Source organism: Lottia gigantea, assembly GCF_000327385.1.
Source record: "Lottia gigantea unplaced genomic scaffold LOTGIsca_19, whole genome shotgun sequence".
NCBI classification, from domain to species: domain Eukaryota; kingdom Metazoa; phylum Mollusca; class Gastropoda; family Lottiidae; genus Lottia; species Lottia gigantea.
In genome coordinates, this window is record NW_008708358.1 from 34,308 (window position 1) to 48,345 (window position 14,038).

The following is a 14,038-nucleotide window of genomic DNA, read 5'->3' on the forward strand; positions in this document are numbered from 1 at the left end:
CCCCCTCTGCCTAAGAACTTGGTGTTTATAACTGAGATCTTAAACAGAGCGGAATAATTTACCTTAAACACCACGTTGGTAGGCTACAATAATTATATATGAGAATTTAATCGGCGGACATAATGATAAGATCTGACAGGTATAGGAAAAAATGTTATGTCACGAGCTATAATTTCCCCTCATTAACCACTGACAGGTATAACTGTTCGTAATTAACGTAATCGACACTTACAATATTATTAATACATGATGCCGACAGTATATTACATAAGGAATATGACATGGTCTATTATTGGCGAAAGTTGGGCTATTTTCACAAAAAGGAGACTGCTCCACATTCGATCGTCTTTAGAATCAACATTTGCGTGTTGGTTGTTAGTCTTGCAATGAATTTGGGGGGTGTTGCGTGATATTTCAGTTTTTTTCTGTTCTACTGCTTGACTTTTAATAGGGCTTAAAGGTACAAAGGGTTATTAATTTAAGACGTAATGAATCAAAACTCAAATGTTGAATAAATACGTTAATCAAAAATCACAATCGATTTAACGGTTAAAAAAGGGGAAGGAGGAGCATTAAGATGTCATAAAATCATTTTCAACATTTTTCTCTCCCTAAGATCTAGACTGCTGCTTGGACAAGGCAGATACTTCACAACAGAGTAAGAGAAATAAAATGCAGCTATACGTTTGACATTTCTGAAAAAAAGCAAAAAGACATCTCCATTGGGGATCTTTAAGCGGAACGAGATGCGATCTGGACTATTTGTTGCTCTTTTAATCCTTGGAAGGACATATTGGACAAGACTTTGAAAAAGCTAAAGATGCAACAAGGATTGTTTGCGACTTGCGTCTAAATTACCACATTGTGGCCTTGTCTTTAATAATACATTAACATTGAATTTGGACGCAGGAAAATCTTTACAAATTGCCTGTGTTAGTAGCTTTTTGTATCAATAATTGTTCTATAGGAAATTAATCAGTTTTTATTTAACCTAGACACGATATAGAGACATGGAATATCGTATGTTTAAAGAATCGGTTTAGACCACTCTAATTCCACCGTTTAGCTGATACAAAATATTTTTCTTTCCTAATTGACTAGTATTTTATTGATCTGAGTTAAGGTGTTGGAAGACACCCACTAGAGACAGATATTAGCTTTACCAACAATATTCTACTTTAGACGAATTCCAGTCTTGAGAAGCAACTTTCAGTGGCAAGGATCATTCATTCATTCGAAACACGTAAGTACTGTGCAATAACTCTTATCATTTCATTCCATAATTACAGTTCTTGAACCATAATATGCATTTTTTAAGTTAACGTATAATAATGTGAATCTACAATCACCGTAATGGTGTTATTAAGGGTTCAGTGACTTGAATACCATTAATTAATGCAATAAATAAACCAAGTACTAACGATCCAAACCGCAAAAAGATACCCGAAATACAATCAACCTATTGGTGACACAAGCTAATCATTGTAACGCAAGTTATATAAGGAAATATTAATTGTGCCGAGTTCTGTCACCAGAATGATAAGATTTGTATCATGTCCACCTGCGTGTTTTTGAATCAGTATCCGATGAGTACAGCTGTTATAAGTCGGTAATTTTGGACACATGCCGTTAATGTTAATGTCAGCTAATCGGATTTAATCGTAGGTAGACGAGCACCCGCTACAATTTGAACGCAGTTGACAATGCAGCATTAGATTTGTTAACTTCAATAGCGTAATTAATTAAATCAAGACCGACACCCCGTGTGATATAGACAATGCACGCACCTCCATACGTGGAATTCGAAAATTAACCTTCAATTTGAACAAATAAGATGCACAAATGTCGTAAGTTAGTCTCTTCTCTTCGTTTCAGTTTAAATATCTTTTTTCTGAAATTGAGTATACGAGACATGTAGATTGATATAATTCTGAGAGTATTGAAATTATGTTTCATGTGAATACATTTTCTGAATGAAAATGATGAATATCATTATCATGTTCGACAAAGTTACATCAGGCGACGTCTTGCTTAAATCATTTTACTTTTGACCATTACATATGATGTTTTTAGCCTGCTCTCAATAGACCAAGGACAATTTGCGGTTAAGTTATTATCAGGGTCGTAGTATAGGCAAATGTCTCATGGCAAAGAGCCAGACAGAAGAATTGTCCAGAAAGTGGAAGCAAAGATGTTGCTATAAATCAAATTAGTCATGTAATATCAAGTATTAATCATACTCGCTCCCTTTGAAGTCAGAAAGTATAAAACAGAACATAAAATACGTTAGATTGAACTATTAGCACTATTTTCAAATGAAACTCGAGTATTTTTTCTAAGTTATATTATCTAATAACATTTAATTACACTTTCAAGTTTCATCATGAAAGTAATGTGCACCCATGTTTCCATTCCTGCTCTGATATATAAATACCTGAGATGTGGAACTACCAACTACTACGACTACCAACAACTACCTAGTTTGTAATGTCAGCAACCGCTGGAAGCGAACGTTTTCTTATCATCTACCAACCAGTCAATCCGATTGTGGGCAGTTGTACAGCTGTAGAGCTAGAAAATGCTGTACCAGACTGGGGTACTTTATCATTTAATACGACCAGATCTGAAGATTTCTTTGGGTCTAACAAACCAACAACACCAAACCATACAATTAATCCATATCCCAACTACCACGTTAACCAGCAACTGTCTTGTCTGTGATATCAGCTTCTGCTGGAAGCAGACGTTAACTTGTCATCTTCTATGACTACCTGTTTTAGAACAGTACCGGATTACCCAATTGATCCAGATCCAACACCCACGATATCCTACAATTGCCTAGTCTGTGATATCAGCTTCAACTTGTCATCTACCACCTATCAATTAGGAACACTATCAATTAAACCCCATAAGAAATTGATAGTAGCTAATGAGGACGGCAAATCCCACTTATCATGACAATTAGAATGGATGCGGAAGACGTAGATAATTACACAGTGTATTAAATAATAAATGATGTCGAGAGATATTAACGGTCAAATTGGCACCATAGACGTGTTAGTCTATAACATTATCAATACCTTCATGGGACAATATCAATATATTTCTAAGTCTTTTAAGTGAATGGTCATTTTGGACGAGAACTCAAATTTTGAAAATATTTACCCTCACGTCCTTTCCTCAACTCTCTGAAGCAATTGCATTGGATATTTGCTTATCTTACAAAATCTCTCTAGAAGTAATAACTACATGAATTCTTTAGTTAAAAGTTTTCTGTTTAAATTGATTTATTTTCATGCTTAAATCAACAATCTCTATTTTTTTTACCCAGGCTTTAGTAGAAGAGTATCAATACCCCCGTTACAAACCAGTTATCCTTATGATGAAGTATAGGATGGGATGAGCCGATGCCAAAGACAAATGAAACATGATACTCTTATGACACACATGATCTTCACCGCGCAAAAAAAGTGCGCTTGTGATGTGTTCCCTGAACCAAATTGACCGGGTCTCAAACTATGAATAACGACTCATGTCAAGTCATGATGAACTACTTTTACTTTTTCTTCTTTTTAAGTTAAATTCCTTTAAACTTTAAATCATATTATATAAATTTTGCGAGAGAAAAAAGTATAAGTGGCTTAAAATTCATTAACATGCATGTCAAGTCTGGTTCGCCCTTTTAAATCAATAGATTTTTCAATTCAATTGTGAGCACAGCTGGTAACCGAGGCGTCAATTTCCCAATATGTTTTGTCAACAAAGGGGTATATGACGAAGAGCGTGGTTCTAAAATAAGTACAGCCCAATTGAAATAATTAGCAAAATGTAGGTGACGTGCTACAGTGTAAAGTGGTATTGTTCCATTTTCAGAAAAGAGAATTTCAATTCCTGAAAATTTACTGTGAAAGTCGCAAGGACAAATTCCGACACTTTTAACCAGTATCAAGTAGGCTGTTACAGAAAAAAAATGCAGACAGTCGCGTGGAATATGCCCACTCTGCTTATACACTGTGCCTACCAAGATATCTTCTAATAGCAAAACAAAAGTAAATCGCAGGCCCGTAGCCAGACTTGATTGTTCGGAGGAGCTAGTAACATCCGGATGGCCAATGATGTATGGTGTTTAGTTGCAGTAATGGAATTTTTCCAGGTGGCGGGGGGACTACGGACTTGGCAAGTTAGTAATAATTCAAGGTAACAAGATAGTTGAGAGTAGGAGAAATATTTGTCATATTGATACTTATAGAAAATTACATTGCGTGTTTTAAACCATTTCCTCAGTTATCAATTTTTTTTTGTGTAATGAAGATGGGCATATTCAAGATAAACTACGATAAATCTCACTAACACTTCACGCCGACAATTTTTAATCTCCAGAAATATTTTTGTTGTTGATGCATTTCAAAATCGTTAATGATAATGGCGAAAAGAAATGAAAGGGAAGTTTGGAAGCCAAGGGTTTACATCTAAGTTGACAAATCGAGCGCTCGTGATCCCAATTTACAATAGCTTTTTCATATTGAATTATATCTGTTGTTTTAGCGTTGATGATATATGGCACAATATTAAACATTGTAGGAACACATCAACGAATAACAAAGCTCAATTGTTTTCAAAGTTTTCACATGATAACGTACACTGCACGCTTAATTGTTTGCTTGTAGTATTAACGTATATTCAATTGTTTGCTTGTAGTATTAACGTATATTCAATTGTTTGCTTGTAGTATTAACGTATATTCAATTGTTTGCGTGTTGTCTTAAAGTATATTCAATTGTTTGCTTGTAGTCTTAAAGTACGTTCAATTGTTTGCTTGTAGTCTTAAAGTATGTTTAATTGTTTGCTTGTAGTCTTAAAGTATGTTTAATCGTTTGCTTGTAGTCTTAAAGTATGTTTAATCGTTTGTCGTCATGTTCAATTGTTTGTAGTTTTAGAGTATGTTCAATTATTTGGAGTCTTGGAGTATGTTCAATTGTTTGCCTGTATCAAGAATTGTATTACAAATAACCCTGAAGTATGCTCATTTGGTTTCAATAGTTATTGACACCATTCAAATGAGTAGGTACGTTAAATTGTTTGCTTATATCAAGAAATGCATTATACAGCATATTGTATCAAGCATTGATATTCGAACAGCCTTGAAGTATGTTCAATTGTTTTCAATGGATTGACACGATTCAAATGATAGCGCATGTTGAATTGTTTGCTGTATCAGGAATTGATCTACAAAAAAACACCATTCAAGTGAATACGTATGTTAAATTATTTGCTTGTTTCAGGAAATTTATTACGTAGCATGTTGTATTTATTACTTGTCACGATAGTAATCGCAGAAAAGTCTGAATTAACATTAATTACACCATTCGCACCTTTTTTTCATTACTTCAAATCTAATTACCTTATTCAAGTCAACAACCAACTGGTAAATAAGACAATTGTTCTGGCGAAAACAAGTTCTTGACAATATCGATTTTCAGTGTTGCAGTATATGATTCCGAATAGAAACATCTGGTGTATATATATATATATATTTATTAGAAATACGTATATTTATTATTTATAGCAATAAAGCGTGGAAAGTCAATGTTGTACTACCCTTTATAAACAATACTATCAAACAACATGAATTGATCTCGCTTAAATGTCATGGCAGTAAATAGTTGAAATAATTCTATTAATGAAGTGAAATGGACAATAAGCCGACAATAAACTCGGAGAAGGTAAGTAAATTCATCGATAAAAAGAACTAAAGTGTTATTGCTTATGTATACGTATTAAAAGTAGTCTGATCATATTAGAAAAGTATGTAAATGTAGTAGAATTTGAATTAACAGGCTACACGTAAGACTGTCTCTTTGGGTGATAACAGCGTATTTCTGTATGGAAATGCGAAAGAAAAAAATGGCTACGTAGCCTAATAATGAAGAAATCGTAGAAATGAAAATTAGGACATCGCGATTCGCATATGCTAAACCTATTTAAACACAACAATTAATTAAAAATATGAAACTTCTAGAGTTAATAGCGTAACAAATTAGAATCAATTAGTTTAAATATCAGTTACTTGGATGCACTTGCGAGTGTGGTTCCGTCTAAAATTCACATTAAATAAAGATATTATTATTATGATATTATGTTTAACGAAAAACACAATTTTTCATTTAAATAATATTATACTGAAGAATGACCCAGACATTTGACAAAGTACGTAAGGACTAGAAGAATTTATCACAAGGCCCTAAAACTAATCGCACATTACAATATGCAGACGCGTGGGACATACTTGAATTAATTTGCATTTAAACAACCAGTTGAAATGTAACTACCATTTAAACGAATATTAGGCATGGCCGCGAATTGATCCTTTTTTATGCTTGGTACATGAACGTGGAGATATTTGGTTATATTACCTATACAGCGACGGATTTTCTGAACCCGACACGTTTCACTTTTCTTTGTTATAACCATCTCAGAAAACACGGGGCCACGAATTCTCAAAACGATCTCATGCGCCTGAGGACGACGGGGAAAACACGTTGAAACGTTGCATAAATGCCATTCAAAGACTTTATCCTAGAAACAGTGTCAGAAGTTAGCAAGGAATTCTAAGGCTAAGTTCGTTTCGAGAAAACCCGACCTGTTCTCTTAACAGTTAACTATTTGCATAACACTGGATAATTTCAGATAACACAATAATGTGTAATTTACAGGAATAAATTCTCTATCATATTTAATGTCAAGTGTACTTTTGAAAATGCTTTTGAAATTATTTAATGACCGGCTTAAATTAATTCAGTGACAAAAAGTAACCAGGGAGTGGGTGCCTTCTAGCGTTCAATAACAACCATTTTGGCGTGACCTTTATTTTATTGTAAAGTAAAATCTGTCGCCTATATTTGTGGAATAATTAACCTTCGAGATTAATTAATATTTCAATCGCAAGCTGACGGAAAAATTATTAAGTTCATAACTTAAGTTCCGTATGGCCTTTTTAGGCTGCATTTTCTGCATGGTCGTATCGCTACGAAATCTGCTCTGCTGATAATACATATCATTGCCTTTTTTTTTTGTATGTCTTTTGTGGACTAATTGCCCATTTTCTGTTAATTCGTTGATTTACACATAATTTGATCCAGTGTCAACTTACAGTCCAGCTAAATGCCTTTTTATTTGACCCCCTCAAATTCCTCACTTGAAAGGCAGATAATTGTGAAGGTATAAAATCGCGCAAATAACTATATGGGCCTTTAAAAGAAAGGATATACTGCCGAAACACCTGATGCAGATCCAATATTTCAAGTATTAATAATAAGAGGTTTTTATTGTTATATTGACTCCTGGACACTGGTCAACAAGTTCATATTGTAAAGTCGAATATAATGAAATTAACTTTGATTGTAGTATCAAGATTCTGTCACTGAAATGTGAATTGTTTGATGGAAACATATTTTATTCATTAAAAAGCTTCTTAATAATTTGTTTTATTAACTATTACCGACAGAGGTATAGCATACATACAACAATTTTGAGGAGAACTCGGTTCCACTGGCGATACAAAGAACAGATATTATTAGAAATGTAACTTTTCAGTCGTCGATGACCTCAGACAGAGCAACATTTACAACTTAGTGCAAAGCACATTGACAACTGAGCACAGAGAAATGTTTTACAACTTCCTCTGTTTTCGCAACGTCTGTAAAACTATCATGGAATGTAGGAAAGCAATGTGTGTCGAATACTAACAAAATTGTGTGGTGTTCGAGTGAAATTAGAATAGTATTCCAGAAAAAGCATTACCTGGGTCATGAAGTAAAAATCAAAAACGAAGGGTTTGACAGGGAATAATACGGAAAAAATGTTTGTTTACGGTTTCTTGGGTTGAGGGTCTGATTTCGGGCGCTGACATAATTGTGGTACAAAAATAAACGGTCGTGAATGGTGTCTTACAATGTTTAAAGTGCAAATTATTCTTACGTAAATAACATCAATTTGACAGATTTTTAAATTGAAGGCAGTCAGTTGACACAGGTTGAATAAGACAGACATATCGCAAAGAACAGAACTTGGTAAAATGTCAAATAAAAACATCTGGAAAAAACCGATATCAATTATTAACAGGCAAAATTTGATAGACAGAATTAATGGGGAAATAAATAGTATTTTGGTATTAACTTCAAATATCAAGATATCAAGACATAATCCTCTCGTTATGTTCTCTATTCCCGATCCTATTAACACTATTTCTTAGGCTCATCTCAGACATTTCAATAAAATCCATACACATTGACCGAAATCTGGCTTGCATCGCTAAATGATTTTAAGGATAACAAGGACAATATTCTGTCTTTCAGAAATGGTGTTGAATGGCGTTGTTATCTACATAAAGTAAATGTTTAATTCCATCTTTACATTAGCATCTGTATATATAACTTAAGATCTATCTAACTGCGATGGTAAATCTGTTGATAAAAGTTCTTGTCACCTTTATAGCCATTGTCCATCTTGATCCAACCATGTCTGTCATAGGGTGGAATTAAGGTTTCAAGTCAAGAAGGTTCTTACAAAAGAATTTGACTTAGCGCTCATGTGCGTTTGCCTGCTTTTCCCATACACATCCATGGACTGGACTTTAACAACATCTCTTACCAGTTGTCTTAATGAAGAGAGATGTACCCTGGCCAATTACAAGAACAATAGTGGCACCAGCCAACTCAAGACTTCGCTACTGAATGCGATACATGCTTCCTTAACTTTGGATTAATTTAATTTTCCAGGTCAGGTATCTTTGTTTAATTAAAACATAATGGATAAATACACGATAATTATTTCGGTTGCCTGTCCTCAGTGATCTCTTACTGTCTATTGTCAAGAGTTGTATTTGGTTAATAATTAACTAGAGCCAGTATTGATTGTTGGTAATGAATAGATCTGTTGCTCGGTATTCAATCTATTTTCTTACTAATTGTTAGGATTACATTATAATTTCAAACAATATCAATAAACCATTGTCAATGGTAGATAGATCTGTATTCAATCCTCAATATCTACCCCCGTTAACGCGGCGATTCAGGGGCTTAGACGCTTGCTCGCTAGATTGAAAGTACAGGTTTCAACCCCGGCAAAAGTTTTCAAGTAGGTTTCCCCCTTTCATTGATGCGGATCGGAGGGGCTGACTTGGAAAAGCGTCTAGTTGTTCGGATGGGACTATAAACCGAGGCTCCATGCAGGCTTTGCACGTTATTTTTTAAAGATGTCTCGATTGTTGGAAATGGAAAAAAAAGCCGCTGTCCTGGCAAAGACGGATATATAAAATCTCGTGATAATCAATTATGAGTTTAAATGTACACTTAAGAAGGGAAATACATAGTAGTTTGTAACTGCGAAATGTTGCTGAAATTAAAAACAATGTGTTATAACAGTTTTTTTTTATCATTTTATGGAACATTTATTATGTAAAATATATTCCGATTAAAAAACTATTAATTGCACATGCATGAGGCTCGATATTTTTAATATGAATTATTACACATAAATCATTGAGGTGTGTTTTGAGATAATTTATAATAAGTAAGATATCCAGCTGTATGTAAATTCTGTTGATAACTGATCATTGTTTTGTTTCATTCTACTGTTCACATAATAATTTTATTTAAAAAATCCTTGATTTTGTCAATATAGATGATGTCGTCAAGGTCATAAGATATTGTTAATGCTATAAATGGTGTTGAACACTTATCAAAGAAAGAAAGAAACAAACAACTATATTTTACAAGGATGACAACTAAGGCTCGCAGTTAAGGATCCTTTTTACCAGCCGGTCCTTGGCGAGACCTCTTAGCGTTGATCCCGGATTATCTGTAACCATTTACAATTGGGATATCAGCTCCTTAAAGAGTTGATCTGATGTTTATTTCCTTCAAGATAAAGTATACTTCCATCTGGTTTTGACCTCGAATTGGCTTCAACGTTGACATTTTTATTGGTTCAGTCACCTAAACACCAGAGATTTGATTTAAACTGTCGTGTCCGTTCTTTCACTCTCGTTCAATCATTGTCTATAGTAATCCGGTATTTTAACGGAAGATTTTCTTCCCCAGACAGCGGTTGACGAGAATTTTGACCAGGTTTTCTATTGATTGTCATATTACAGAGAATTTTCAAGAATTCCCTTGCCATTTTATACAGACTATATAATACTTTCAACCCGACAGCTATTATGGACTAGCATTAAACAAGGTAAACTTTCAGATTGTTGTTATCTTTCATTTCTTTTATTTTATATATCTGGAAATATTAAGATCACAAATAATGCCTTGAGATATGTTGACACTGCAAAGTATCCGTGCCAAGTCCACGTACGGTTCACTTCGATCTAGCCAATTGTTAAAGAGATACTACGTCTTAGAATTAACATAGAATTTAAGAATTTTAAACTTGGCGAATAAGAGCCAGTAGATATACCTTGTGTCATAAATAACATAACAGGAGCCTTATATAATCCGATAAATCCAAATTTATTTCCGCTGTTATTTTATATGAAAAAAATTCAAGAAAATGGAAAAAATTTTCTAGAGCCAATATATTCACTATATTTTGTATGGATAGACTTGGAAGAAAATACTTATTGGCCTCCAGTATGCTTTTATCTGGTATTTGTGTATTTTTTATATGGTTTGTAAGAACTAAAGTAGAGAATTTAATAATGTCCTGTTTATTTGGTCTTGTTTCCACTGTTGGCTGGAACTCACTGGATGTTCTTTCAGCTGAACTCTTCCCAACTGAAGTCAGATCTACAGGAATGGGTGTTCAGCAAGCTTTTGCCAGAGTAGGTGCTATTTTGGGTAATGTTATATTTGGAGAGTTATAAGTATCCATATATCCATAAATATGCAATTAAATACAATGGAAAAAGCTTAATATCAAGATTAAGCGTTTTTCAATAATTACTTATTTTTATGAATTTTCCAATTTACCAGATTTTACAGGGATTCTGTTGTAACTTTATGACACCAGGTAATCTAACTGATGAATATAGACTAATATTGACCTTTTCGAGAACTTAAATTTTATATTCATTCTAAGACGAACACTTTAAGGCATTTTATCAAGGCCTATGCTACGAATTGGATCTGAATGTCCATACCATAACTTTGTTAGCTTCAGCCAGGATTCTGTGTTTTGGTAAATAACGTGATTACTAACCTACAACTGTCCAATGTGTACAGTTTTTGATGATCTTTTTTTAAAGGAATTAATTTGAAATGATTATATTAATACAAGGGGCAATCAGTACACATTCGACTGGAGGACATTGTTAAAAGATCTATAGACTATGCTTCTCTTTAATTTTGTGCAATTTTTGTTACAGCCATGCACAAGAAGACATTTCCATGTTATATCCTTAATAAAAGTCTGGCAACACATGCTATTCGGTTTGATATCAGTTTTCAAGTTACGACTAAATTTATGCATAACAGCTTAATAGCTAATTACACTTTGTTTTTTTTTTGTAGCAATATTCATGATAAAATGATAGCCTTCACTGGAGTTTATAAAAACAACCCGGTGTTCAGATAGCAAACCGTTACGTTCGCTTTTTTTTTTATTGTGATGTATATTCCGCTTGGGTGTGGCATTAGGAATTCTGGAGGCGGCCTTCCAAAGGTGGCAACTGTAACGTTGGCAATCCTGTAGCTGATCGTGCTCAGAAGGCTCTGGTCGTGCTGCGTTGCGACACCGTCTGAGGATTCTATGACCAGCTAAAATTAATGCAAACAATACTTAATAAATAAAATGCTTTGTGTTTATATTTGAAATATAATATATTAAGGATTAATTTAAAGTCGTTTGAAATGGTTCCGACTTTAATGTAGTTCTTTAACTCCCGGTAATTACATATTTTAATTGCATTTCTGGGTATTAATAGAAAATATTGCTTCATTTATTGTCCATTCAATTAAACAAGAGAACTGTATAGCCTAGTATATATAAAAACAATTTATTACTCAATTAATATGATGAATAAATTTCCAGCCCATTTAATTATTGCGTTTTTATTATTTCTTACGTGAATCAGCGAAAAATAGCATTAAAAGAGCACATTTTGAAAAAATAACTAACCTTAAAAATATTCTAGTACGGGTTATGGAACAAAGATTGTTGGTAACAGCTTCATTTCAAGCTGTTTTATGTTTTTGTACTATAAAAAATTGTCATTACATTATAGTTTAGCATGGATTGAAAGGATTCCTAATTTTATGAAAAATGTGGCTTTGACGTATTGGAACATGCATCGTGGTCGAAATAATTTGTTTGACAAACACGAGAGGTTGACTATCACGATTGGTTATGCAGAATATGGTTGACAGTCACAAATAATTGACAAAATATGGTTGACAACCAGAATGTGCTTACATTTGATATGATTGATTGGCAGATTGTGGCTAACGATCACGATTCGTCATAGAATATGGATGAGAATCGCGCTTGGTAGACAGAATGTGGTTGACTATCACGATTGACTGACAGAATGTGATTGACAATCGACATAATGAGGTTGACTATCACGATTGCTTGATAGAATGAAGTTGATTATCACGATTGACTGACAGAATGTGATTGACAATCGACATATTGAGGTTGACTATCAGGATTGCTTGATAGAATGAAGTTTACTATCACGATTGACTGACAGAATGTGATTGACAATCGACATAATGAGGTTGATTATCACGATTGCTTGATAGAATGAAGTTGACGATTGATCGACGGAAGGTGTTCGAGAATCACGCTTGGTTGACAAAATATGGTTGACACATGGAATGACAGAAAAGAAATCGTATAGACATTTGACACTTCATTTCGTTGTAAAGACTGTAATAAGCATTTACCAACAGGGCATAAAAAGATAAGATCGCAATAATATATTAAGCTTGCAAGTAGGCGTCTAGATGAACAGGACCCTGGAACGAATCAGCATTTGGTGTAAATATTATATTGTTTTAAACCGGTAAATACGATTTGTAGCCGTAACGTAAAAATGTTAATATTATGTTTCCTAATATATCTTTATGTCGCATAAGTGGCTTAGTGAGAAAAAAATTAAGTAGCTTACAGCTTGCAGCATACTAATCTGCATAAAATACATAAAATATCGATTTGTCATTGTGTGCAATATTGAAGATAAATATAAGCATGACCAAATGACACGATAAGAGATGATTTTATGGTTGAAAGCCATAAAAGATAAAAACCTGAAACAATTTAGAAAATTTAGCTAATATTTTGTAAAGAGCTTTAGTATATAATATAATTTAGATTATATTATAATTTCATCAATAGATTTTTATATACTGAATGATGTAAGATGGTATTGGCGCCCGATTGCAATCAATTGGTTATTATATGACACTGGTTCTGGAATGAAACTTTATGGCCTTCAGTATTGTGAATTCGCATATTTCTCAGTACATAATTGTATCATTCTTAAATTATTAGTAACTGTGGGATATGACTCTTTCTAATTTGGAATTTTGATTCATACTAGTGCATTCTAAATTCATTTTCGTGCACTGCATAAAATTTGCAATCGAAACAAACAATGTGCATGCTAATATCAATGTATTGATTCTAATATTTAAATTTTATTTGAAAATGGCAATTATATATGCAGTTATAGAATGAAGGCGGTATATATAGCACGATCTGTCTTAACTAAATTTAAATTCAGCATATATACAGGATTTGTCTATGCATAAATTATCTTAAAACTAAAATTAGAATTCAGTATAGATGTTTTTGTAGGATTTGTGTAGGTTTTGCCATATGTCTTTAATAAGATGCAAATTCAGGATACGTTATATGTTTCTCTAGAAAGGATGTACGTATTCCATAATAACGAACCATTAAAGCCAGGTCTCTTAATTATACTATTTACATATATAATATACAATTCTCCATATATTAATAAATGTCTTATCTTTTGATGGATATGTAAATGAGATGTTGGTATGTTAATTTATTTTTGTTTTTCAAT

At 33.3% G+C, this 14,038-nt stretch overlaps 1 protein-coding gene across 1 annotated transcript; it reads left to right on the plus strand.

Annotated features, from left to right (window-relative positions):
- Positions 1-10,579: 10,579 nt before the first annotated feature.
- On the plus strand, positions 10,580-10,870 carry LOTGIDRAFT_114670 (hypothetical protein; the record flags this gene model as incomplete). Its single annotated transcript, XM_009052644.1, has 1 exon — positions 10,580-10,870. A coding segment is annotated over one exon (291 nt), but the record flags the coding sequence as incomplete, so codon positions are not given.
- Positions 10,871-14,038: the final 3,168 nt, after the last annotated feature.